At 36.0% G+C, this 25,996-nt stretch overlaps 1 protein-coding gene and 1 pseudogene across 6 annotated transcripts in view; both read left to right on the top strand.

Annotated features, from left to right (window-relative positions):
- Positions 1-25,996, top strand: part of MIGA1 (mitoguardin 1) — a 77,519-nt gene extending 51,523 nt beyond the window's left edge. For all 6 annotated transcript variants that reach the window (XM_070367833.1, XM_070367831.1, XM_070367836.1 and 3 more), the window contains 8 exons: positions 11,630-11,748; positions 11,996-12,068; positions 12,888-12,974; positions 14,795-14,893; positions 16,317-16,451; positions 17,787-17,840; positions 20,408-20,524; positions 22,374-25,996. In XM_070367833.1, coding sequence (XP_070223934.1) covers positions 11,630-11,748; positions 11,996-12,068; positions 12,888-12,974; positions 14,795-14,893; positions 16,317-16,451; positions 17,787-17,840; positions 20,408-20,524; positions 22,374-22,592 — 903 coding nt within the window. In that variant the 3' untranslated portion in view covers positions 22,593-25,996. The remainder of the gene's footprint in view (positions 1-11,629; positions 11,749-11,995; positions 12,069-12,887; positions 12,975-14,794; positions 14,894-16,316; positions 16,452-17,786; positions 17,841-20,407; positions 20,525-22,373) is intronic.
- Positions 132-11,608, top strand: LOC102281458 (small ribosomal subunit protein uS17-like; annotated as a pseudogene).

Genomic DNA, 25,996 nt, shown 5'->3' with positions numbered 1-25,996 from the left:
TCCTAATGAGGATTTCTTATTCTTTCTCAGCTGGACATTACTGTTTTGCCATTGTGCTGTAACTCAGTTCAGTAGCCATTTATTTAGTATTAACTCTGTGGTAGATACCAGGATACAAAGATGAATGTACCATGAACGTAAGTTCCCACAGGAGTTTAGAGTCTCTTTAGAGAGGTGGACGTGTAAACATAGACTCTAAGTGAACACTTTCATAGACTGGGTTATGGATGAGGCATATCAGTGTGTTAGTGGAAAGCAGTTCACCTTAAGAATCTTAAAATTATTCAGATTGTTTAGCTGAGAAATCATGTTTCTAGATATTTTTTTCCCAAGGAAATGAGATTCAAAGATTTATATATACAAACTATTCACAGCATTTTTAATAATAATGAAAAACTGAAAATAGTGTAATGCCAAATTATGGAATATCCATAATTTGAAATATTATAGTGCCATAAACACGCTTCCAAAGTTTGTAATGACATGGGAACATAAGTTAAGTGAAATGAGTATACAGAGTATGTGCTTGTAATTTTGTGATGAAGTAAAACCTGTTTGTGGTGTATTATGTGAGTATTTAGTCTGAGGGAAAAAGGCTAGATATAAATACACTAATATGTAAGCAGTGGTGATCACTAAATTATGGATTTATGAGTAATTTGTTTTACGCTGAGACTTAAATTTTTTATCCAAAGAGAAGGTTGCAAAGTGGTCATCTGTTTATAATCTTTTCTACTTGAGACAGTTTTAAAAATTACATATGGCCAATTTTATCTTAGAATTATTTCATTTTTATGGTAGATTCTTAGATATTACTGCTGTCCTTTTTCATATAAATAGTATCACACATCTGTTACTGATGTGTGGATTCAAGCTCTAGTGTGGAAAGCTTGGTATTCCAACACCCTTTTCCCTAAACTTTGATTCTGCCTTCTTTAAAGCTGTACAGACCATAATCTTTCATCCTCTCAAGATTTTTCTGTATATGTGTATTTTAGCTATTGCTTACAGTATCATCTCCTGAGTTCACAGTTTTACTTATAAGTAAACTTGTAAGTTTGCAACACACAAAATATATCTACTCATTTTATGAAGTAGCTATTTCCTCTGCTTTTTATGGATTGTTATAGACAGGGTTATCTTTCTTTTTTTTCCCCCCAGCTTTATTGAGATGCAATTGACTTAACATGAAGTTTAAGCTGTACAGAGCAATGATTTGAAACATATATTTGGAATAATTACCACAATAAGGCTAGTTATCACCTCTGGCACCTCACATCATTACCTTTTTTCTTTGTGGTATGAAGATTTGCTCTCTTAGCAGCTTCCAAGCATATAATACAGTACTGTTAACTAGAGTCATGATGCTGTACATTACATCCCTGGAACTTATTCATCTTCTAACTGGTAGTTTGTACCCTTTGATCAGCATCTCCCCAATTTTTTCTACATCCTGCTCCTGGTAACCACCATTTTGATCCTCTGTTTCTATGAGTTTGGCTTTTTTAGATCAAAATTATATGATACCATACAGTACAGTTGACCTTGGCACTACATAGGTTTGAACTGTGTAGATGCACTTATACATGGATTTTTTTTTCAGTAAATACATACTGCATCATCTGCAGTTGGTTGAATCCAAGGATGTGAAACTATGAATACTAAAGTGCCAACTATGGGACTTGAGCATCTGAAGACTTTGGTATCTGAGGCAGGTCCTGAAAAAGGAAATGGGGGGATGACTATTTCAACCACAGAAGGGGTCAATTCCCCTAACCCCCACGTTGTTCAAGGGTGAACTGTATTTGTCCTTCTCTGTCTTATTGCACTTTACATGCCTTCAAGATCCTGCCCCATACATATTGTCACAAATGGCAAGATTTCTTTCTCATGGATGAATAATATTTGATTGACTATACATACATTTATGTATACCACATCTTCTTTATCCGTTCATCAATTGATATACACTTGAGTTGTTTCCATTTCTTAGCTATTGTGAATAATGTTGCAATGAATATGAGAGTGCAGATATCTCAAGATAGTGATTTCATTTCCTTTTGATACATACCCAGAAGTAGGATGCTGAATCATGTGGTTTAAGCTATAAAGGTTTGATAAATTATGGAAAGAAAATGCATGAATACCACAGGAAGGGCTCACTATCGACAAAATCTCCTAGGAATGCTTCTAAGTGTAAATGTATGATCTCAGAATGTGAATGTTCCAAGATCAATTCCTTTTTAAGAAATGTTTGTTAAATTACTTTTAATTGCACTTACTATATGCCAAGAACTTAGCAGAAAAAAAAACTGTTTAATGAACAAAGTTGTTAAGAAAATAAGACCAGAAATCCTTGGGAAGTTTAAACAGTTTGTGATAATTTGAAAGCTTTAATTCAGAATTATCAGAAAGAGTTTTTGCCTAAATATTTAGATTAAAGCAAGTCCTGGCATAGACTTTTCTCTAAGGTTGGTCAGTCACTTTTGAAAGTGATTAACAAGATTCTCCTGTATAAGCTTTACCAGACAGTGGTTTGGAACCAGAGCCTTTTTTCCCTGAAAAGTCTTTTTTTTTAAAGCTAATACCTTTATTGAGATATAATTCATGTAGTATAAAAGTTCACTCTCTTAAACTGTACAGTTGAGTGGTTTTAGTATATTCACAGAGTTGTGCAAACTTTCTAATTCCAGTACATTTTTATCATCTCAGAAGAACTCCTACCTATTGGTAATCAATTCTTTTTCTCTCCTACCCCACTGTCCGGGGCGATTACTCCTGTACTTTCCATCTTTGTGGATTTGCCTGTCCTGAACACTTCATACTAATAGAATCGTGCAGTATATAATCTTTTGTGTTTGATGTTCTTTTACTTAGCATAATTTTCAAGCTCTGAAGAGTCTTTTGAATGTTAGGGAGCCACTGCATTGAGTACTGTCCCGACTTTCCTGTCTGTTAAAGAGATTATCATTTAATTGTTGTTGTTCACTCAGTGGTGGCCGACTCTTTGCGACCCCATGGACTGCAGCACACCAGGCTTCCCTGTCCTTCACCAACTCCTGGAGCTTGCTCAGACTCATGTCCATCGAGTTGGTGATGCCATCTAACCATCTTGTCCTCCATTGTCATTTAATAGGTAGAATCTAAAATTGCAAAGGGCTTCCCAGGTGGCTCAGTGGTAGAAGAACATGCCTGCTAAGCCGGAGAGGCTGGTTTGATCCCTAGTTCAGGAAGATCCCCTGGAGAAGGAAATGGCAACCCATTTCCCAGGAAATGCCTGGGAAATCCCATGGACAGAGGAGCTTGGAGGGCTACAGTCCATGGGGTTGCAAAGAGTGGGACACGACTTAACGACTAAACAAGAACAACAGTATTTTTTAGCTGTAAATTTAGTTTTTCTTAGAATTACCACAATTACCATTGTGTGTCTGTATATAAATTTAATATATAAGTTGTAGGGTTCTCTTTATTTATTTTTAAAATGTATTTATTTATTCAGCTGTGTCAGGTCTTAGTTGCAGCATGTGGGATCTTTCAGTGCATGCAGGGGCTTGGTAACCGTGGCACACAAGCATAGTTGTTCTTCAGTAGGTAGGATCTTAGTTCCCAGACCACGGATTGAACCCATGTCTCCTGCATTGCACAGCACATTCTTAACCACTGGACCACCAGAGAAGTCCCTAGGGTTCTCTTTAAAGAGAAAGTTTTATTATAATTCAGATACCTCTAGTCATATTCTAAAAGGAAACTTGGAAAGCTTTTGCTTTACCTCTCTGACTTGATAGCTCTTGTTTATAGCAACCCAGAATTATCTTATTTCCTCTGGGGTCAATTTTGTCTGTTTATCTTGGGCTTTCATTTTTGTACTGATGGTTTTCTTTTCAAATTTGAAAGCTTAATTGGTGACTGGATTGATTTTCTCAAGTAGATTGTGTGGGATAACAGCCTTGTTTTATGTTTGTTTCTTCTGGAAGAGGTGAACAGGGAAGGATAACTGGGCTCAGTCTATTTCTTTGAGGTTGTTGATTGGCAGGTATTTCTTTAGGATGAATGATGTGGAAATAGCCCAATCCTCAGGGCACACCTGAATACAGAATGGAAAGGGCTTTACTCTGGCAGATGCATCTCTCACCCTGGCAGACTTGCTTTCCCCAGGTGGTTCAAGTAATTTGTTTTGCTTTTTGGCTATGGCACATGGCTTGTGGGATCTTAGTTCCCTGACCCTCGGCAGTGAAAGCACGGAGTCCTAACCGCTGGACTGCCAGGGAATTCCTGTTCAAGTAATTTTTAAAAAGAAATGTTCTCTGGTTGCAAATTTGTTTTCCTGTAAGCTGCCTTTCTATTCCATGGCAGAAAGTAGAATAAGATACAGGACAGCTACAGTTATTTGGACACAGACTTCCATTTAAACTCCCATTTTCAATCCCTCTTCTTCAGTCCTGCCCTCATACCTGCTCACTGTGGGCCTGGCGCTCCTCTTTGACTATATCTTCTCTTGAACTTGGGTTTCCCTTGTGGCTCAGCTGGTAAAGAATCCACCTGCAATGTGGGAGACCTGGGTTTGATCCCTGGGTTGGGAAGATCCCCTGGAGAAGGGAAAAGCTGCCCACTCCAGTATTCTGGCCTGGAGAATTCCATAGACTGCATAGTCCATGGGGTCACAAAGAATTGGACACAGTTGAGCGACTTTCACTCTCTCGAACTTATTCAGGACTATGGCTTCCTCATCTCTTTCATCTGTCAACACACTTCCATTTGCTTTCCAGTTTTTGGAAGTCTGTGTATCTCTCCACTATTACATTAGTAACTTGTTGCTATGTAATAAACTACCCAAAGTTTATTGTCCTAGAACCAATAAAATCCAGATGTGGACTGGGGGCTGGTGCCAAGACTAGGTCTGTCCCAGGTCTCAGGAGTGTATCTTAAAGGGTGGGACCATGTGCTCCGGTTCAGAGGTTAGTTGCCAGAGTCCTCAGTTTTCTAGGGATTAAATCAGTTAGGGGGCATGTGTCTTTTTGTTAGTCTATATTATAGCCTTCTATATATCCTGGGGGTTCCACAGTCGGGGTTTAATAGAGGCTCAAGCATTTTAGGAGTCTCCTTTAAAATCCAAGGCTTATGGGGTGGTTTTCTGGAGGTCATGGGCCTTAGGGTTAGTCCTGTGAGAACTACGTCCTGAGCACTAATCCGAAGGGCCTGTTGTTTTGGTATTTAATTCTAAAGTCACATATATTAGATAAGGAATATATCCTGGACTATATACTGGAATATATCCTGGAATATATACTCCTGGACTGAGCGTGCCTACCAAAGGCAAGCAGACACCATTTTTCAAAATAGAAAGAGGGTCCTGCTTGAAGAAACCATCAGGGAGAGGCTCTCACAATACAAGAACGTTGGTCTGGGCTTCTAGGCACCCAGATGGCCATTGGGGGCACCTACATTGACAAGAAATGCCCCTTTACTGGTAATATCTCCATCTGAGGGCAGATCCTGTCTGGGTGGTGACTAAGATGAAGATGCAGAGGACCACTTTCATCCCCTGAGACACCTCTATTATATCCAAAAATACATAAAAACATGTCTATTCACCTGTTGCTCTACGTCAGGGGCATCCAGATCGGTGACATTGTCACAATGGGTAAGGCTGCCCCCTGAGCAAGATTTTGTGAGTTCAGCATGCTCAAGGTCACCAAGGTTGCCAGCGCCAAGAAGTGGTTCCAAAAATCAAAAATCCTGAGACTGGACACCTGCCCACTCCCCCAGTTATTTCCCATTCAACAGTAACAACGATAGCAAACATTTATTATCTTGTTGTTCTGAGGATCAAGAATGTGGAAATGGTTTATCTGGGTGGTTTTGATTTGAGGTCTTTTGTACACTGTAGTCAAGTATGTTGGCCGGGGCTGTAGTCATCTGAAGATTGACTGGAGCTGGAGAATCTGCCCTAAGCTTACTTACATAAATGGCACGTTGGTGCTACCTTTTGGTAGGAAACCTATGTTTTTTATGGTTTTATGGACTTTTCAATAGGACTGCTTGAGCCTTTTCATAACATGGCACCTGGCTTCCACAAGAGAGAGTGAGACAGAAGCAGTGATTGTTTTGATGTAGCCTCAGAAATCACACGCCATTATTTCTATCTGTTATTGGTTACCCAGGTTAGCCCTCTTCAACATGAGATGCGGTATGAAGTACCAGGAAGAGAGAATGATCATGAGTGGCATTTTATTTTTTATTTTATAATTTAAAAATGTTTGTTTATTTGGCGGCATTGGATCTTAGTTGCAGCGTGCAGGATCTTTCATTGTGGTCACATGTACATGGTACTCAGATTGGTTGCCCCATTGCATGGTGATCTTAGTTCTGCGACTAGAGATCAAACCTGTGTCCCCTGCATTGGAAGGCAAATTCTTAACCACTGGACCACCAGGGAAGTCTCATGAGTGCCATTTTAGAAGGCAGTTATTGTAAGTTTATTTCCTTTTTTTTTCTTTTTTATTAGTGAGATAGGGGATATAGTCATTCCTGCTTTCTTTATAAGTCCTATTTATAATTTTAGGTGGTTATTTTGAAAGGAAAATGTAAATGTTAAAAATAGTCTATATTAAAATTGAACTTAGCCTATTTTATGATCCAACTTATAATAGTTTTGGGACTTTGGACGTTTCTTTCATGGTTGTTCAGAGGCTTTTAAAAATATTAGGGCTTTTAAAAATATTACTTCACATTCAGCAAAGTCATTGCTCGCCAAAGAAGATAAGGCCCAGTCTCTCCTGCATCTCTTGGAAGGCATGGGGGAAGTAATTTGAGATGTTAAATAACTTAGAAATGAAGGGCATTTCAAGTTTCAGCTAGCAAATAAAAGAACCCTTTTTCATGGTGAATTACATGTTTCCATATGTGGGGATTAAACTATGTTACTGACTTCCGCTTCTGAAGTAACATCTCAGCTCTAGTAAAATGTTAACCTTTTTCTGCAGCCTTTTAAAGTTTTTAAGAATTTTGTCCAAAAAAAATCTTATTATAAGATATACTCTAAAATGAGAATTTAAGCCATCATTTAGTGATTTGCCTTTTAAAAATTCAATCCTAATTTAATTTAGGATTTAAATTAGTAAATTCTGCGTTGTCATTGTCTCTTAGGAAGAGTTGGTGATAACGTTAGCTAGTGTCAGATCTTCAATGTGACGTATTTTCACAGCTGCAAGCTTATTTTAAGAGACTTATTTACACAGTCAACTCAGCCAAACCAACAAATAAGCAAGATAGACTAATAAATCAAGACTTGACTCTGGAATCTCTTATTGTTGGTTTTGTTCACTTCTTATTAGTATAAAGTATTTTATGTAGCAAGTTTAATTGGAGCCCTAGTTTCCTCTTTAGGATTTTTTCTACTGGTAGGTGTACATAGATCCTATTTGTTTTGACAGTGGTACAAAACTTTAAACTATTTACTGTCTAAAGAATTTCCACACTAATTTTTTAAACTGTTATGTTTCTTTTTAACCTCAAAAACACTTTTCCTTTAGCATAATCTATTTTCTGTAAAATATAAAGGGAAATATTACTTAAAGCCGACAGTATATAATGTCAAATATTGTCATTTCTGTCTACTTTTTTTTTTTTTTTTTTTGCCTCTGGACTAATAGACACACATATATATATACACTATCCTAAATACTGCTGACACTACTCCTTTGGATTTTTGGATAAGGCTGATAGTAGAGTACATAGCGTTTGATATTTAAAAGTACATATAAGCTCTGGAATAAATGCCTGGTTATAAGTTCTGCCATTTAGTAGTGGGCCTTGGGGCAAGTTCCTGCTAATCTAAATCTCTATTTCTTTACCTCTGAAATGTAGATAGTAATTTGTTGTTGTTCCGTCGCTCAGTCGGTCCAGCTCTTTGTGACCCCATGGACTGCAGCACGCCAGGCTTCCCTGTCCCTCACCATCCCCCAAAGTTTGCTCAAACTCAAATCCACTGAGTCAGTGATGCCATCCAACCATCTCATCCTCTGTCGTCCCCTTCTCCTGTCCTCAGTCTTTCCCAGCATCAGGGTCTTTTCCAGTGAGTCAGCTCTTCGCATCAGGTGGCCAAAGTGTTGGAGTTTCAGTTTCAGCATCAGTCCTTCCAGTGAATATTCAGAGTTGACTTCCTTTAGGATTGACTGGTTTGATCTCCTTGCTGTCCAAGGATTCTCAAAAAGTCTTCCTCCTTTATCAGTGGTTGTAAAGAAGTGAGATAATTGAGTATTTAGCACAGCATTTAGCACAGCACTGGGTGGAAATGAAGTACCAGAACTACAGCATGGAGAAACACTTCTGAAATAGTAGGGTAAAAGCTTCCAAAGATCTCCTCCACAAAAGCAATGAAAACTCTGGCAAAAATTGTCAGAAATTTTCAGAACTCTGAAAATTAAACACTTGTAAAAATTCAGAGAGCATTTATTTAAGGACAGTGGCTGAATCTCCATGCAAAGAGTGAACTTTGTAAATCTTTTTTTTTAACTGTTAAAAATTTTGGCTCCACTCAGTCTTTGCTGCTGCCTGAGGCTTTCTCTAGTTGTGGCGAGTGGCAGGTTTCAGGGCATGGGCCTCTCATTGTGGTGGCTTTACTTGTTGCAGATCACAGGCTCTAGGGTGTGCAGGCTTCAGTACTTGTGGCCCATGGGCTCAGTAGTTGCAGCTCGCCGGCTCTAGAGCTCAGGCACAGTAGTTGTGGGTCAGCTGCCTTTTAGCATGTGGAATCCTCTTGGACCAGGGGTCAAACCTGTGTCCCTTGCATTGGCAGGTAGACTCTCAACCACTGGGATCACCAGGGAACTCCACACTGTAAATTTTTAACTTGTTCCTTTTCCATCCCTCTCTCCAGAGGAGTCTTGAAAACCAACAGGTTCACCACTGTGGTGACTGTGAAAATCAAGGGCTCAGCAGCCACTGGAAGAAACTTAATGGCTTTGGAGCCTCCCAACAGTCCCATCACTAGAGAATTGTCACCATTTGACCTGTATGGCAGCTCCTTGCAAAGCTCCGTTCTAAGGACTTGTCTTTATTTGACCAGACTCAGAGCTTGCTATGTACAAAGTTTCTATCCCTAGAGTCTTTGTTGAAAAATATCAGCGGGAATTAACATTGCAGCTGCTTGAAGTGGTAATACCATCAGAGCTAGCAAGAGGGTGAACAAAAAACTAAAAGGAAAAATTGGGTAAAGAGATGTTTATAGGGAGCTTTGAAAAGCTCCAGCATATTCCTGAGAATCTAGAAGGACACAAGCATGTGCAGGGCTATGCATGTGTCCAGGGAAGACCTTAGAAATCCCTAGCCTCTCACCTCTGGCCAACCTTCATGTTCTGCACAAAACAAAACTTAAGGTGGACAAAAGGAAAAAAAAGCAATTAATTGGCATTTATCAGAAGTAGAAACTTTTGTGCTTTAAAGGACACCAACAGGGAAGTGAGAAGGTAGTAGAATGGGAGAAAATATTTGTAAACCATGTAGCTGATAAAGGTCTTATATCCAGAATACATAAAGAACTGTTGTAACCCAGCAATAAATGGACAAATAAACTAACTTAAAAATGGGCCAGGGATTTCAATAGATATTTTTCCAAAGAAGATACACAAAGGCATACATAAGGATACATAGGATACATAAGGATACATAAGGATATGAAAGATATTGCACATCATTAGTCATTAGACAAATTTAAACCACTTCACACCCACTAGCAGAGAAGGCAATGGCACCCTACTCCAGTACTCTTGCCTGGAAAGTCCCATGGGCGGAGGAGCCTGGTAGGCTGCAGTCCATGGGGTCGCTAGGAGTTGGACACGACTGAGCGACTTCACTTTCACTTTTCACTTTCATGCATTGGAGAAGGAAATGGCAACCCACTCCAGTGTTCTTGCCTGGAGAATCCCAGGGACGGGGGAGCCTAGTGGGCTGCCGTGTATGGGGTTGCAGAGTCGGACACGACTGAAGCGACTTAGCAGCAGCAGCACACTCACTAATAAAAAAAAGATGGACAATAACAATTGTTGACAGAGGTGCGGAAAAATTTAAATCATTATACGTTGCTAGTGGGAATGGAAAATGGTGCAGCCACTTTGCAAAACCTGTTTCCTCAAAAAGTTAAACACAGAGTTACCATCTGACACTTCCATTTTTTAGTTATATACTCAAGGGAATTAAAAACATAAAAAACTTGTTCAGTTGCTCAGTCGTGTCCCACTCTTTGTGACCCCATGGACTGCAGCACACCAGGCTTCCCTGTCCATCACCAACTCCTGGAGTTTACTCGAACTCATGTCCATTGCGTCGGTGATGCCATCCAACCATCTCATCCTCTGTCATTCCCTTCTCCTCCCGCCTTCAATCTTTCCCAGCATCAGGGTCTTTTCCAAAGAGTCGGTTCTTCGCATCAGGTGGCCAAAGTATTGGAGTTTCAGCTTGAGGATCAGTCCTTCCAATGAATATTCAGGACTAAAAAAAACTTGTACATAAATGTTTAAAGCAGTCTTATTCATGACTGTCAAAAAGTGGAAAAAACCCACAAGTCTGTTAGCTGTGGAAAGGATAAACAAAATGTGATATACTCACACAATTCAGTCATAAAGAAGGCTGGAGTACTGTTATATGCTTCCTTATAGGTGAACCTTGGAAACATGATGCTACATGAAAGAAACCAAATGCAAAATGCTGCATGTACTTCAATCTGTCTGTATCGTTTCCAGAGTGGGAAACTCCACAGACACTGAAAAATTATTGGTTCCCAGAGCCTGGAGAGAAGGGGGATGGGGAGTGACTGCTAACAGGCAGAGGGTTTCTTGTTGGCATAGTATAAAAATATTTTGAAATTGCAAAGTGGTGCTGATTGCATAACCCAGTGAATGTACTAAAAACCACTGAATTACATACTTAAATGGGTGAATTTTATAGTATGTGAATTATATCTCAATAAAGTGTAGTTTATTTTATTTTTAAAAACCAAAAACCCCTACAGCATTCTATTTAAGTGGATCACTTGGTATTGGGAAATGAAATTGCTCTGGAGTTTTTCTGCTTAGCTGCCAACTCTGTAGTGTTTACAGTTATTTTTTAATGAACTGTCAGAAGCCTGGAGTTGCATTTGTAGAGTCGTTATGCTAGCCAGAGTACATGACTATTTTTCAGTTATACAAATGTTAATCAAAGATACATATAAGAAAAAAATTCCCTAGAATTCACCAAGTTGAGATTATTACAGTATTTTTGTAGAAAGTTTTACTTCATATACAATCATGAGTTAATACTTTAAAGCATTCTTTGGATGATAAAAAATTCTCTTTTTTTCCCCCAGTGCTTCATCATCAATTATTATTGTTGATGACCTGTGAAATACTGCTTTTCTGTACACTGTGAATTTAAGTAATTGGACTCAAAATAAACTAAGCTTGTTATAAAGTTTTACTTGTTACAACTGAACTTTGAAATAAAATGAATTCAGATCTTACTAGCTGTAAAATCTTATTGAATTATTTTCACATTTTAATCAGATTGAGTATATTAGTAAGATCCTATTTTTTATTTTTTATAATTTTTCATCCTGTATCAGTGTAGTCTGTTTTAACACACGTATTCTTAGCTTGCAGAGCACAAAGAAGCGCGGCATACCTACAGCCTGGAGTCCCTTTGCCACTGTCCTTTTTACGAAGAGGCCATGCGCTTAGTTGAAGAAGGAAAAATTTACTCAAGAGTGCTTAGGTATCAGGCTTATGTTTATGAAAAATATTAAGATGCTGTTGATATGTTTGTCTGATATTTGTTTAAAATATTTATGAGAATAGGGGAAAAATGTTTTTAGGCACAAAACAATTTTTTTATGTATTTTGTCAGTATTGAAAAGGCATGTGTTTTTTATTAAGGTCCTGAGGTTAAGCCTTATTCCAGACTTGTAGTAGGCTTGATCTTAAATGCACTTTAACAGTTGTCTCCCCTGTTTATTACTTAGAACTGAAATGTTGGAGTGCCTAGGAGACAGTGATTTTCTTGCCAAACTTCACTGTATTCGACAGGCTTTTCAGGTATTTTTTTTTTAACATTAAGTGACTTCATCCAGCCACTCATCCCCACCCTCATGCTATAGAGTCCAGCTGAATATAAACAGGACAGCTCTTTGCTCTTTATTATCCTTATTCGTAATGGCAAATAAAAAGTACTAAGTTTATTTTTCCTCCCTGCTGTCTCCCTTCATTTGTCTTCATTTGTCATCCTCTCCTGTAACTTCCTGGGTCTACCACATTTTGTCAGAATACAATATTTTGATGCTAGAGATGTGTATGTACAAGTAACTGCTTAAAGTATAAGTCCTTTTTCTTATTATCAATTAGTATGTGTTCTAGAATGTTTTTCAATTGAATCAGTTGTAAAATCACCAATTTCCTAAGGTAAAATAAGGTCATTTAACAACAAAATTCTCTTTATTTTTCTGTTCTGGAGTTGTGTAATTATTTCAAATTTTTCTAATATTAAATTGAACAGATTTAAATTCAGATTTATCTCCCTTTAATCCTTTAAAATTTTCTGTTCAAGAGCTCTTTTTATTCTAGTTACTTAGGACTTTTTTATTCCTGTGGTGTACCTGCTGAAATAGTACCATAGAGAAGGAAATGGCAACCCACTCCAGTGTTCTTGCCTGGAGAATCCCAGGGACGGTGGAGCCTGATGGACTGCCGTCTGTGGGGTCGCACAGAGTCAGACACGACTGAAGCAACTTAGCAGCAGCAGCAGCAACATGTATTAACTGTATTAGGGTTATTTGTACATACATGTGCTATAAAGTCAGATATCCATTCAAATTAATTATAGGTTTCCTTTTTTCTTTGGGGATGGATATTTTTCAGGTAATTCTTTCAGAAACAGCCAACAGGATATTCCTTGCTGAGAGTGGAAGGAAAATTTTATCAGCGTTAATTGTAAAAGCACGAAAGGTAAACTTGTTTTGTTGGCAAGTTTATTTTATTGTTATTATTTCAATTGAACTGATGATTAAAAATTATTACATTTTTAATAGAAGAAAATGTTTTTGTAGATATTTGTAAAAATTCACATACTAAAAATAAATAACCCCCAAAGTATTTCTGCTTGGGTTGATTTATTTTCTGTGTATAAAGTTCATACAGTTTTGAGCAAGTTGATGAATATATTCAGTTTCCCATTTAAAAATCTACTAATGTCATGGTAAGAATTATCATTAAATCAGCTATACGCCCACCACTGTTATTATTTTGATACCTCTTTTCTTATGCCTCCCTCAATCCCGTTCAGTAAGAAGGTCCTAGGAAATAGTGTAGATCTCAGAAATCTGGAAATACAAACTGAACTGCCTTTCACTCGTATTCATCTTCATGGGTCTGAATGAGGCAGAAGCAATGGCAGGAATTTTATTAATACTGTAAGGAACCACTTTTCATTTATGCAGGATGTGTCTAGATGATGAGAAAAAGAAACCTCAAACAGACTTTCCCTGAGCCATTTGAACACCTGGTTTTCAAACACAATCCCTTTGAATCTCAGTTCCCTCATTTGTATAATAGGATTATATTTATGGTACCCTATTTCAGAGTTCTTATGATGATTAAATAAATGATACATAGGAAAACATATTTTAAAAGTGCTACATAAATTTGCAGTTTAGTCTCTAAATCATGTCTGACTCTACAGGATACTGTAGCCCTCCAGACTCCTCTGTCCATGGGATTTCCCAGGCAAGAATACTGGAGTGGGTGGCCATTCCATCTCCTGGGGATCTTCTGACCCATGGATTAAACCCACATCTCCTGCATTGGCAGGCAGATTCTTTACCACTGAGCCACCAGGGAAGCCCAGTATAAATTTAGGATCATATTAACTACTTATAATTTCCAATGTAAATCTTTTTTTAAAAAAAAAAACAAAAGAAACAGAATATTTAATAATTATATGAAAAAGTTCCATAGTATTATAGTCAAATAAATTCAAATTGAAATAGTACAATAGGACTTCCCTGACAGTCCAGTGGTTAAGACTCTGAGATTCCAATGCAGGGGGTGTGGGTTCCATATCTGGTCAAGGAACTTAAGATCCCACATGCTACGTGGCCAAAAGATTTAAAAAATAATAATAAACAAAACACAATAGCCTGTTCTGCCTATCAAATTGCCACCACTAGAAAGACAGGGAAATGTGTTGGTTGCTCTGTCTTTGTGACCCCATGGACTGGAGCCTGCTGGGCTCCTCTGTCCGTGGAATTCTCCAGGCAAGAATACTCGAGTGGCTTGTTATGCCCTTCTCCAAAGGATCTTCCTGACCCAGGGATCGAACCCAGGTCTCCCTCATTACAGGCAGAAAGACAGTAAACCCAATATAAATCTTATGTTGCTATCTTGGCCTTCCCAAGGCTGATAAACCCATTGATTTGAATTAGAGTATGATTTGAACTAGAGTTCCTCCAAAAGGAATAGAACTCTATCAAAAGTATCACATAGTATCTTCTGTAACCAAGTTTTCATCTCAAAGACTAACCTAAATAAGCACATATATTTGAGTAGTAAGCATTTGCTTATGACATTTTACTTACATTCTTAGTCTTGACTTCTGCAAAATGTTGGGCTAACAAAATAAACCAAACGAATATGGCATACCTTGAAAATGTGTTTTAATTGTTACCTAATAGAATGAAGATCTTACAAGCTTACTTGAATATTTACTTTGAGGGTTTGAGCATTGTTATAAAGTTGAGATTAGGATTAAAGTGTGTTTTCTTCTGCAGAATCCAAAGAAGTTTGAAGATGTTTTTGATGAAATGATCTATTTTTTAGAGCAGACTGATCACTGGGATAATACTGAAATGGAACTTGCTGCTAGAGGAGTAAGTCAGATTTTTTATAATATTTATCCCCTTTCATTATTTATACATAATATTTACATAATTTGAGGCCACTGTTTCCTTGTCCTTGTTAAATGACAGTAAAACCAATTTTGTGAAGGTTATTATGATACAGTCGTAAACAATAGCAACCACAGTCTATACATTGGGGCAACAATTGAAAATAGTATATTTTTTAAAAAACCCTTTGTTCCTTCTTGTGCTTTTTCCTTCCTTCCAAAACTCAATGAGCAGAGGCTTTAGCAGAGTGGTAATGGTAACCTGTATAAGGGTGGTTTCAGATAGGACAGTGGCAGCTCAGGGGAGATGGGGGATTGGCTACCTATACAGGATCAAACAAAAATACATATATTGAGAATAATCAGAGTGAGATTTCTCATGATTAGAGAAGTGAAATATAAAAAGCTAGGGTTGGAATTGGAGCTATTAGTGTGAATTCATAGTTTACTAAATAGAGAAATAAATAGGAAGGTTTGCATATATGTAAACATACATAAACTTACTAACTCTATTCACAGAGAGGGTCTGGGAGCAAGAACACAATCCCTAACACACAAATCTTGGCTTCTAAGTCCCACTCTCCACTAAAAGGAACTAGGACTCCATGGAAATTTGGCTGATTTCAGCACTAGAATACAAAAAGCATGTGATGAGCCTGGAATATTTTATTGTAATGGAAGCTTAAAGAATGAGTTTGCAAGGGGCTGGAAGGCTTTCTTGGCAGAGAAAACAGTAGATGCCGAAACACAGAGGCACAGTCTTCACAGTCCTTCTTTCTCTGGTGTTCCTTCACTCAGTTAAGAACCTCTCAGTATCTAGTTCACACGTGGTATAGCGTGTAGTACAGTACAGTCTGCATGAATGAAAGCGTAAGAGATTCATAATGTGGTGGAGAAGACAGGCGGATATACCAGTAACTAAAGGACAGGCTTCCCCTGTGGCTCAGCTGATAAAGAATATGCCTGCAATGCGGGAGACCTGAGTTCAGTCCCTGGGTTGGGAAGATCCCCTAGAGAAGGGAAAGGCTACCCACTCCAGTATTCTGACCTGGAGAATTCCATGGACTTTACAGTCCATGGAGTCGCAAAGAGTCAGACACGACTGAGTGACTTTCACAGAAATGACAGAGCAGAAAGAGCCTGTAGATACCATAATGAAAGCACGGACAAAGGACTTCTAGAACAGAGTGGAGGGAGAGATTAATTTCACCTGATGGGATCTAGGAAGGAACAACTGACATGTGAATTACAGCTTTTGGTTGTGAGTTATTTTCAGTGTTGTCTCTCCTCTTTTAACCTGATTCACCTAAAAACGTGCTGCTGTTGTCATATATGAAGCCCTCACTCAGACTTTATTTCAGCTCTCTGTAATAATGATTTCTGTTTTAACTTACAATTTAATACAGGTAAAAAATCTAAACTTTTATGATGTTGTTTTGGATTTTATATTAATGGATTCCTTTGAAGATTTAGAAAACCCACCTACATCCATACAGAATGTAGTAAATAATCGCTGGCTAAACTCCTCCTTCAAAGAAACTGTAAGTGATGGTTCACGTTTCTCAACATTTAAATTTGATAAAAAAAAGTAGTCAGAACTGAGAAGATGAATAAAATTAATATATATAAATATATGTCTGCCTGTAGAACGACTATTATGGAAACTGAGCTCATCCTTTGATATTGGGATCAGATGTGTATGATATATAACATATGAAAGTGAAATTTGCCTTTGGGCTCATCTATCAGTCCCTGCCTTGATTTTGAGGACCCAGTATTTCTTTAGATCTCAAAAAACACTTGGGTTTCAAACTAGGTCAGGCCTAACAAAAAATTGTAACTGAAATGACTCTATGACTAAATAGAAATGTAGCAGTTTCAGTGAAAAGATGATACATATATTTTTTTTGCGGAAAATGCAGAGTTTCTTCTTCCCAAATACTATAAAAAATTCAAGTAGAAAGGAATTCCCTGGTTGTCCAATGGTTAGGATTCCACAGTCTCAGTGCCAGAAGGCCTAGGTTCAATCCCTGGTCAAGGAATTGAAGAACCCCAGGCATGGACTTGCAAACCCCTCCCCGCCAACACACACACAAAGATTAAGGTAGAAAAAAATAAGCATGTGCAAAAATAAAATGGGTTTAAACTGTATTGTATGCTTTGGATATTTTCAGTTTCTGTTGTTTATTGTACTCAGATTTCTATTTAACATTTTTTTTGTTGGGCTGAAGTGTGTACCTTGAAGTAGGTGGAATTAATGAAAGTTTGAGTCTTTAGAAAACTAAAAAAAGTTTCAGTTGGGTATTTCACAGTCATTTTGGAAGTGCCTGATACCACATTTTAAAGCATTTTTCATAAATCCACTTTTCCCTCAAAGTATGTTTTAACCATAAAAACTGGATGTTCTTCATTTCTGTAACTGCTTCGGGACAAGTTAAAAACCTTGATCGAAGTTAGGTCATGCCACAGTAGGGTCAGATTTCTTCAGAATCCACTGGGGTGTTTTAGTTCCTGTTACTAGGGATGTCTCTTCGTTCTTTATTGGAATAAAACTTTTGGCTCAACTCATAACTATTTCCAGCACTACTACAATTCTTGAGGAAAAAATATTACTTGAATTTAATTACTGAGTTTCTTGGCACCAGAGTTCAGCCTTTCTCTGTCAGTGGCTTTGAATTTAATTTCAAAATTTATAAATACCTTTTCATTAATATTTACAAACAATAGAAAGAACATGAACTAGTTCTTTTTAGTTAATATTTTAAACATTTTAGACCTTTTAACTTTGAATTTCTAATAATAGTCACTCTTTTTAAATGGAAAGTTTATATAATTATTCAATTAAATCTTGCTTTTTCTCCTCTGTATATATTTAGGCTGTGGCTTCAAGTTGTTGGTCAGTGTTGAAACAGAAAAGGCAACAGATGAAGGTAAAACTCATCATGTCTTGGATTTCTTCGTAATTTGAGGCTCTTGTTGAAGAAACGTCTGAGTCAGTTTTCAGCTGGGGATGGCAGCTCATAAGCCCTGTCCTTCAAGCTCGATGAGTGATCTGTTGGCACTGGGTTGGGTTCTCTGTTTTTGAAGTTGGGAACAGAGTTTTTGCTTTTTTGTCTTTTCACTTAATGATATTACAAGATTTTAAAAATTGTTTAACATAGTGGATGTTAGTTTGTGTAATCCAATTGAGAAATGATGATTGATTCTTAAAGCTGCTTTATTTAACACCAAAAATCACCACAAAGTCTATATCCTGTGCCCACACCGCACACCCTCCAGCCCATCTCACCCTCTACACACTGCTCTCGCCACACACTCCTTTGGTAAAGGATGGACTCTGGAGTGAGACTGGTTCCAAATGCCACTTGTGAGCCGTGACCTGGGGCAAGTCTTAACCTTCCTGTGCCTTAGTTTCCTCATCTCTAAAGAAGAGCATAGGATCTACCTTGTGGGGTTTTTTGTTAGGATCAATGTGCTCAGAGTAGTGCTTGGCATAGTGCATTATGCAAGTGTTGGTTATCATTATCATTTTTTTATTTTTTTTTATTATTTGCCCACTGACCTATAGTATTTTATCATGTCCATATTTCTAAGCCTGAGCCTTATAACTTTGAGATAGTATTTCTGAGGGCAGTGTTTTTGAGCATCTGCAGAAGGGTGCTTGTTACAAATAATTCTGGAGACCATATATTTGAATAATTCTTGTTTAAAAGATGTTGAACAGGGATGTATTGTAAAACATGGGGAATGTAGCTAATATTTTGTAATAACTGTAAGTGTAATGTAACCTTTAAAAATTGTATAAAAAATGAGGGACTTCCCTTGCAGTCCAGTGGTTAAGACTCCATGCTTCCATTGCAGGGGGCGCAGGTTTGACCCCTGGTCCAGGGACTAAGACCCTGCATGCCGGGCAGCACAGCAAAAATAAAAAGAAGAAAAAAAATTGTACAGAAAATAATTCCAAAGACCCTGTGTTTTTAAACAAGATGATTAGAAACTCTAATGTTTGAGAACCACTGGTTTAGGGCTGGGGAACAGACTTGTAGACTTGGGTTTGATTTTCATATTCAGTGGTATGATCATAGGTAAGTTAAACTGTCAGCTGACCTTCAGTTTTCCTACTTGCAAAATGGAATTAATACTTGCCTCATAAAGCTGCTGCAAAGATGAAATGAGGTAAAACATAAAAGTTAAAAGAGTAAATATATAAAAAAATAGTAAATATATAAAAGTTTAATAAATAGTAGTATCTATAATAATAGCGATTGTTATGGAATATTATTAATATGTTATTATTATTATTATACCTAACCTTACTTCTTCTTAATATAAATCTTGTGCCTTGGACTACTGTTCTTCATGTACCCACAGATACCTATATATTTCACCTCTTGGTGAACTATTTCCTGTACCTGGAATGCCATACTCTGTCCTCTGTACTTAAATAATTCTTACCTACTGTTGAGTTCAGCTTACATTACTCCCTGGTGCCTGTGCTAACTTCTTACATGTCTGAATTCCTAGTATAGTTAATATATGTAGTTAATATAAATATAGGATTTAGAATTTAATATACACAGAACATCTTTTAGACTGTTGTCAGTGTATCCATGAAAACCTTTTGGCCTTTACTTATTTGTGAGTTAGGATAGGTTTTATAACCCCTCTGAAGTCTCGCTTTTTATGTGTGATAATGATGTTAACATGACCTACTTTTTCAGGAACATTTTATTAAATTAAGTAGAACTTAGCTCATTATCTGGAATATAATAGGTACTCATTAAATGGCAACGACTGCTATATTTTTAAATTGAGGTTTAAACGATGTCTTGGAGCCTAGAAAAGAGAAAATAACTTCTCCAAGAGACAGAACCTTAAGGCGTACTTAAGCCCAGTAGATGCTATGATAAATCTCACAGGATTCTATTTAACATGGGAAATTTAGAAAGTTATTAATAAACTTAGAGAGTTTCCTACATCATAGCTGTATATATTACTATTTCACAAGAAGGTGCATTACATAATTAAATGCTTCAATAATATCTGTTCTGTAACTGAAAGTTAAAAATCCTAGTAAGCATATTTTTGTGCTTAATCAGTGTAAACTTTATTTTAGTCTTTTTCGGATAATCTAAGTGAGTAGAAGTTCTTCAATTCTACTGAACTAGCTAAAACCATGGTAGTCTCATTAATCCTAAAAATTGTACTGCTAAGGAACATTGTAGCATTCTTGTTATTGCTTGGTTACAGCATTGTGATTTCTTTTTTATGAGGTGAAAATGCCTTTAAGAAGTAATGTTTTCAGCACATTGAAATTGTTGGATAGATTATGAAATGTTCTAAAAGCATTCTGTGACTTCTAACTGTTCCTTGTAAGTTTATTAGACTGGCTTATCATTGACCCTTGGTCTGTCCTCAAAAAGAGCTGGTCATATGTTGGCTAGCAAGCAAATGCAGGAAGGCAAAAATAATTTGATTCTCCTTTACTTTGCAACAGATCCCAGATGGATTTTTTGCCCATTTTTATGCCATTTGTGAGCAGATCAGCCCTGTCCTAGCCTGGGGCTTTTTGGGTCCTAGAAATTCTCTCTATGATTTATGTTGCTTCTTCAAGGTATGTTTAGTCATTGAATCATGTCTTCTTTCTAAATTGAAAAAAAGTTTTACTGTTTCTTTTTGCTTTTGTAGAAGAAAGAATGTTATTTAAATATAAAGTTATAAAAGTCACCCATGCCAGTGGAACAGTTTTATATAGATCTGTGCTTTATCCTGGATAAAAGACAACAATTCCATTCACCATATCAATTCCTTCTGTAATGGATATATGTTTTCATATGTGTTACAATGTTAAACAAGTTGCTATAGATAATTCTTCATGCCTGACACTTGAAATTTGTAAAACAAATAATATCTATTTTATTGCACATGCGGCAGTTTAAAAATAAGTTCTGGTTCAAAATAATGTGAATGATAAAATCCTAGCTATAAGAAAGAAGATGGAAGTTTAAAATTGTATTCTAATGTCAGCAATTTAAATTGACAAAACACAAATTGCATCTTGTTGCAGAATTTTCTGCCTGGCACAGTGCCAATAAAAGTCTCAGTATTTAATAGTCCTTAATTTAGGCTGAGTTTAAAGGAGCAAATAAAAGTAAACATAATCAAGTATAAATTTGAAAGTTTTTGATATTTGGAGTTTTGGATGTTTCTCTATACCTTTCATTTAAAAAATTAAATTATTTTGTTTATGTGCTATTAATGTAGCATTTATGTAAATAGCTTAGGACTTCTTTTTTTTTTTTTTTACTGTCATTGAAAACTCATACATCTTTGATGCATTTACTTGACCTCTCAACTGTAACGTAGGTGTTTAGTGGGAAAACTTTGGACTGGGAATTGTCTAACCTTAATGAACATTTGTGACTGTGGGCAAATCATGCTTTGTTCTCCTCTTTATCATCTGTAAAATGAGGGGACTGGAAAGTTGATTGCCAACAACCCTTCCCAGATAGAAAATCCATTGAAATCTATGATGTGCCTTCTTAGTACTTCTTAACATTTGATTTCTGGAGCTTCCCTAGTAGCTCAGATGGTAAAGCATCCGGCTTCAATGCAGGAGAACTGGATTTGATGCCTGGATCAGGAAGATCCCCTGGAGAAGGAAATGGCAACCCACTCCAGTATTCTTGCCTGGAGAATTCCATGGACAGAAGAGCCTGGCAGGCAAAGAGTCGGACACAACTGAGTGACTAACACACATAACATTTGATTTTCTGTAGGATAGAAATTAAATATTCCTGGGGCGGGATAAAAAAAAAAAAAAAAAAAGAAATTAAATATTCCTGTTTGTTTGTTGTTGCTCTTTGGAAATACTTTTTTCCATCACAACATAACAACCTGAAACTTAATACTTAGTAGTATACAAGATGCTTAAAATGAGTTTCAGCCTAAGTATTAAGTTATTGAAATGAAATATCCTTCACCATCTTCCACTGATTTGAGACCTGAAATTATTTTTATTTTTCACATGTCTTAACTTTTTTTGGCACAGAAAAATAGACATTTGGAATTTATAATTATTGGAAATAGTGTACTCTTCTGTCTTCAAATGGTACCAGTGCTCGTAGGTAACACTGAAAACTTCAGTTACTGGGAATCAAATAATAATAGTAGACCCTTATACTTATACAGTGCTCTAGTGTTTACAGGCATTTCTCAGAGAGCTCTTTTTTGGTTGTTGACCATTACGTCAGCCATGAGTAGTAAAAACAAGTAGTAATTAGCCCTTATTTCACCGAAAAAGAAAAGACCTTCCAAAAAAGCTGAAACACTTTTCCACTGAGATTTGAAATTAGTAGTGGAAGTGACCCCTAATTCAACATTTGTTACAATACTATTAACTATTTGGATTTAATATAATTTTGGTCTAACAAGTGCCAATTTGTTTTGTGTTCATTTTCCAGAATCAAGTTCTTTTCTTTCTCAAAGACATTTTTGATTTCGAGAAGGTGCGCTATTCCAGTATAGAGTCTCTAGCTGAAGACCTCATGCAGTTGCTTGTTCGCCGCACTGAACTTTTAATGGCCTGTCTTGGAGCTGATGCACTGAGGCATACTAGTAGCTGTTTAAATAGTCATGTTCCTGTTATGCCCAGTGGCCTATTAGAAGCCAAAGTACAATAAGTACCGTAAAAATCAGACAGTTTAGTGTGCTATGAAATATTTTAAGGTAACTATTAATTTTGTAACATATATTACAGAATTGATGGATATGGACTCAGGGAGGATTAAAACAACCTTGTAAAGAATGAGTGATTGTACTGTACTTACACAGAAGTTCTGTCATTGAATCCCTGTGTAGTGTATCCAAAGTGTCTTTTTACAAGCTTTAGGTAATAATTGTTGTGAAATGTTGTTTATTTTATAGAAATATTGCTTGACTTGAAAGCAGTATGTGGGAATTAATCGATTTGTTGTCTTCAAGCTGTCTGAAATGTCCAGTTTCATTCTCAAAAGCTTTGTTTTTACGCTTCACACCTTGAAGATATGTATTTTAGCCAAGACTTCTATGGCCCACACATGCAAGAATATATTACTCCTAGTGTCAACGAACTTAACTTTGCCTGAAAATGTATTTTTAATTGTAAAGTTGTTCGTTGTTTAATCTAGTTTAGGCAGTAGTGGTGTTTAATATGTACTGCTTACGTTATTGCTTGTGCATTTGCTTAAGTATTTGAATCAAAGAAATTGTAATGGCCGAGTATTGTTATAAAACATTTAAATGAATTGCCACTGAGAAGTTTACAAGTTTATATTAGATTTACTGAAGTTTCCCAAATATGTTACTGCTGGTCCCATAAGTTACAATAGAGAGACTAAAGAAATTTCTTTTATCTTGGTATAGATAAGAGCATTTCCCTTGAATGAATGTTGATTAAAAATATAACATTTGTTAACTACGACAGCAATTAAAATTTCTCCCATGTATTTTTGAGACTCTCTCTCAACATCCTAAGGTATTAATTTTGACTTAGTAAAATCATTTCTTCTTTCTCCTTCTATAAAACTAGCTTTTAGTTATTTCATAGAGAACTTAGCACACTTGAGAGTTTGTCATATTATGCCCATATTTTTAAAATATTCACTGACACTTTGAATCTTAGGGAGGTCTTAAAGAAGATTTCCCCCCCTGAATATAGAACAAAATATTTTTTAATGGTATAGAAGTATGTTTTCTTGTCCTTTGTGATAAATATATGAACAAATGGGTAGTTTGTATGAATAAGGGTCTGGAGTATATTAGATACTTTCACAGTTGTTTTAATTTTGTGTGTAAATTATATACCACTTAGAGTGGCTGGCTCAGTATAACAATGGATTAGATTTGTTGATTTTGCTCCTAAAGTGTTCTTTATTCATTTTGGGAGTGAGTTATCCAAAAGGATCTAAAATATATATTTTTAAATGTATTTTTAGATTAAAGTGCCTAGTTTCTGATTAATGAGTAGAAAATGAAAAGTGGGGAAAGAAGCATAATTGTTTAAGGTTTTAAGTTTATGTATGTGCCATATTTATGTAATACTAGTTACAAAATAGATTCAGAATCTTTATGCTAGTTGCATGTACTGTATTCCATAATGTGTAGGTTACAGCATTAAACAATATGAAATATTGCTGTAATATTTTTTGAGTATGTAGCTCCTGGATTTTTCTTACATGTATTCTTAATTTAACACTTGACTGTTCATAATCCTTATTATTAATAGAGGAATATCTTTAGATATATCAAAGCTAAAAATTCCATTATATAGTATTTTGCATTTCATTTTTTAATTTAAATTTGGTATTTTGGTTTCTTGTTGAGGTACCAGTGACTTTGAATGATTCACACATATACATATGTCTGCACATACCCATCCCTAGTATTGTGTAAGCAAGATAGTTATTGCTTAGGTTAATTTTCCTGTTTGAAGGACTGAAAGTTTTAAGGTGTGGTTTTATAAACAAAGCTATAAGTAAACTTAATTACTTTTTTATTTGAGTAGAATATTGTTTGAAATCTGTTTCAAAGAATTGCACTATTTAATAATGCTGCTAGTACATGAAACAACTCTGGGGAATTTATTTCATCAGATAAAATGAGTGGCTTTCCAGAAGTTGTATTTTTCTCTTTTATACTTCACCTAAAAAAAAGAAATTGTCCATGTTAAAGAGAATGGTTTGTCATGTTCAGTGCTTGAGGTTGGTTAGTTTCTGGTCAGTTCAGAAGCTACTACTTTAGTAAGATGCTTTCTTTGTGGCCTTTGACACAAGAGACAAGAGTGACCAAATAGATTTTTAGGGTAATGGGTATAAAAAACCCCTCTCTATTATAAGGGAAGAAACCTGACTTTTCTAAAGAAACATCTCTTAAAAATGTTTCTAACCACTAAAGAGTACTTAAGGTGTATGTTCCAATTCCAATTTGCCTTGAAATTGGGTTGAACAGATAAAGCAATGTTTTAAAAATATAAAGTAAGTAAACTGGTCTAGAGCCTTTTAGGATAAAACCCTGTTTAACACTTACTCATGGTAGTATTATCAGAAAATTGTCTTTGCCACCATGAATCCTACTATCTGCTTCTCTATATAAATTATAAGAGGACCTTGAATTAATCATGAGAAAATGGATTTTTTTTTTCCTCCTATTTTCTGGAAGAAAAAAAGTAAGTGTTCAAGTGATTTCTATTTGATAATTTTTCTTTCTCCTTTGGTTTCTCTACATCTTTGTTCAACTAAAAGGCTAGTTATTTCTGAAGGATTACAATATGTTTATTAAATGTCAAAATGAGATTCTTTTTTAAAAAGAAGGCAAGTTTTTCATACTGTTACAGTCAGCGCCAAAGAACTTTTTCCTTCCCATAAGTATTTTTTATTTGCATCTGTTTGATTCTATTAATTTTTTCAATTAACTGACTTTATAAAAAATATTTGCAAACTTTTTCTTGCCTTAAGATGTAATATTTTCCACTTAACTGATTGCCTACGGATGATTATCTGCATTAAAAAGAATTCTTTAGCTTATCATTCCTTTAAACCTATGAGATAGAAATGCCAAAGTAACATTTAATATACTTCTCTGTGACCTTTCATAATCAGAAATTTTAAATTATGTTCATAACATAATTTGCTTTTATTTTTAGTGAACACATATTAGGGAGTTATTTGGAATATGTCAATACTTTTCAAAGTGATTATAAGAATGACACTGAATTAAAAAAATTTTTTTTTGCTTGGATAAAGCAAATTTAGAAATATCTCTGTATGTGAAACTGAAGAATTTATATAATCTGTGATTAATGGAAATAAGGGCATCCTTTCTTTGTTACTTGTGTTTATATTGTTGTTTTGCTTAGTTTGAGAACAACTGTGTATTAGCTTCACTTGGCTGATATCTGTAAGTGTGTCTATTCCTAAGTGTAAAGACTGCATTCATTAATTTATGTAAAACACTACGATAGCAGGAAAAAAAAATAGCACTGACTCTTTAGCCAAAATAAGCACTGTAACATGGTGTTTCTCTATTGCCAAATAAAAAAGTGATGGTA

This window comes from Bos mutus, chromosome 3 (genome assembly GCF_027580195.1).
Source record: "Bos mutus isolate GX-2022 chromosome 3, NWIPB_WYAK_1.1, whole genome shotgun sequence".
NCBI lineage: Eukaryota > Metazoa > Chordata > Mammalia > Artiodactyla > Bovidae > Bos > Bos mutus.
This window is presented reverse-complemented; position numbering and strand designations above follow the sequence as displayed.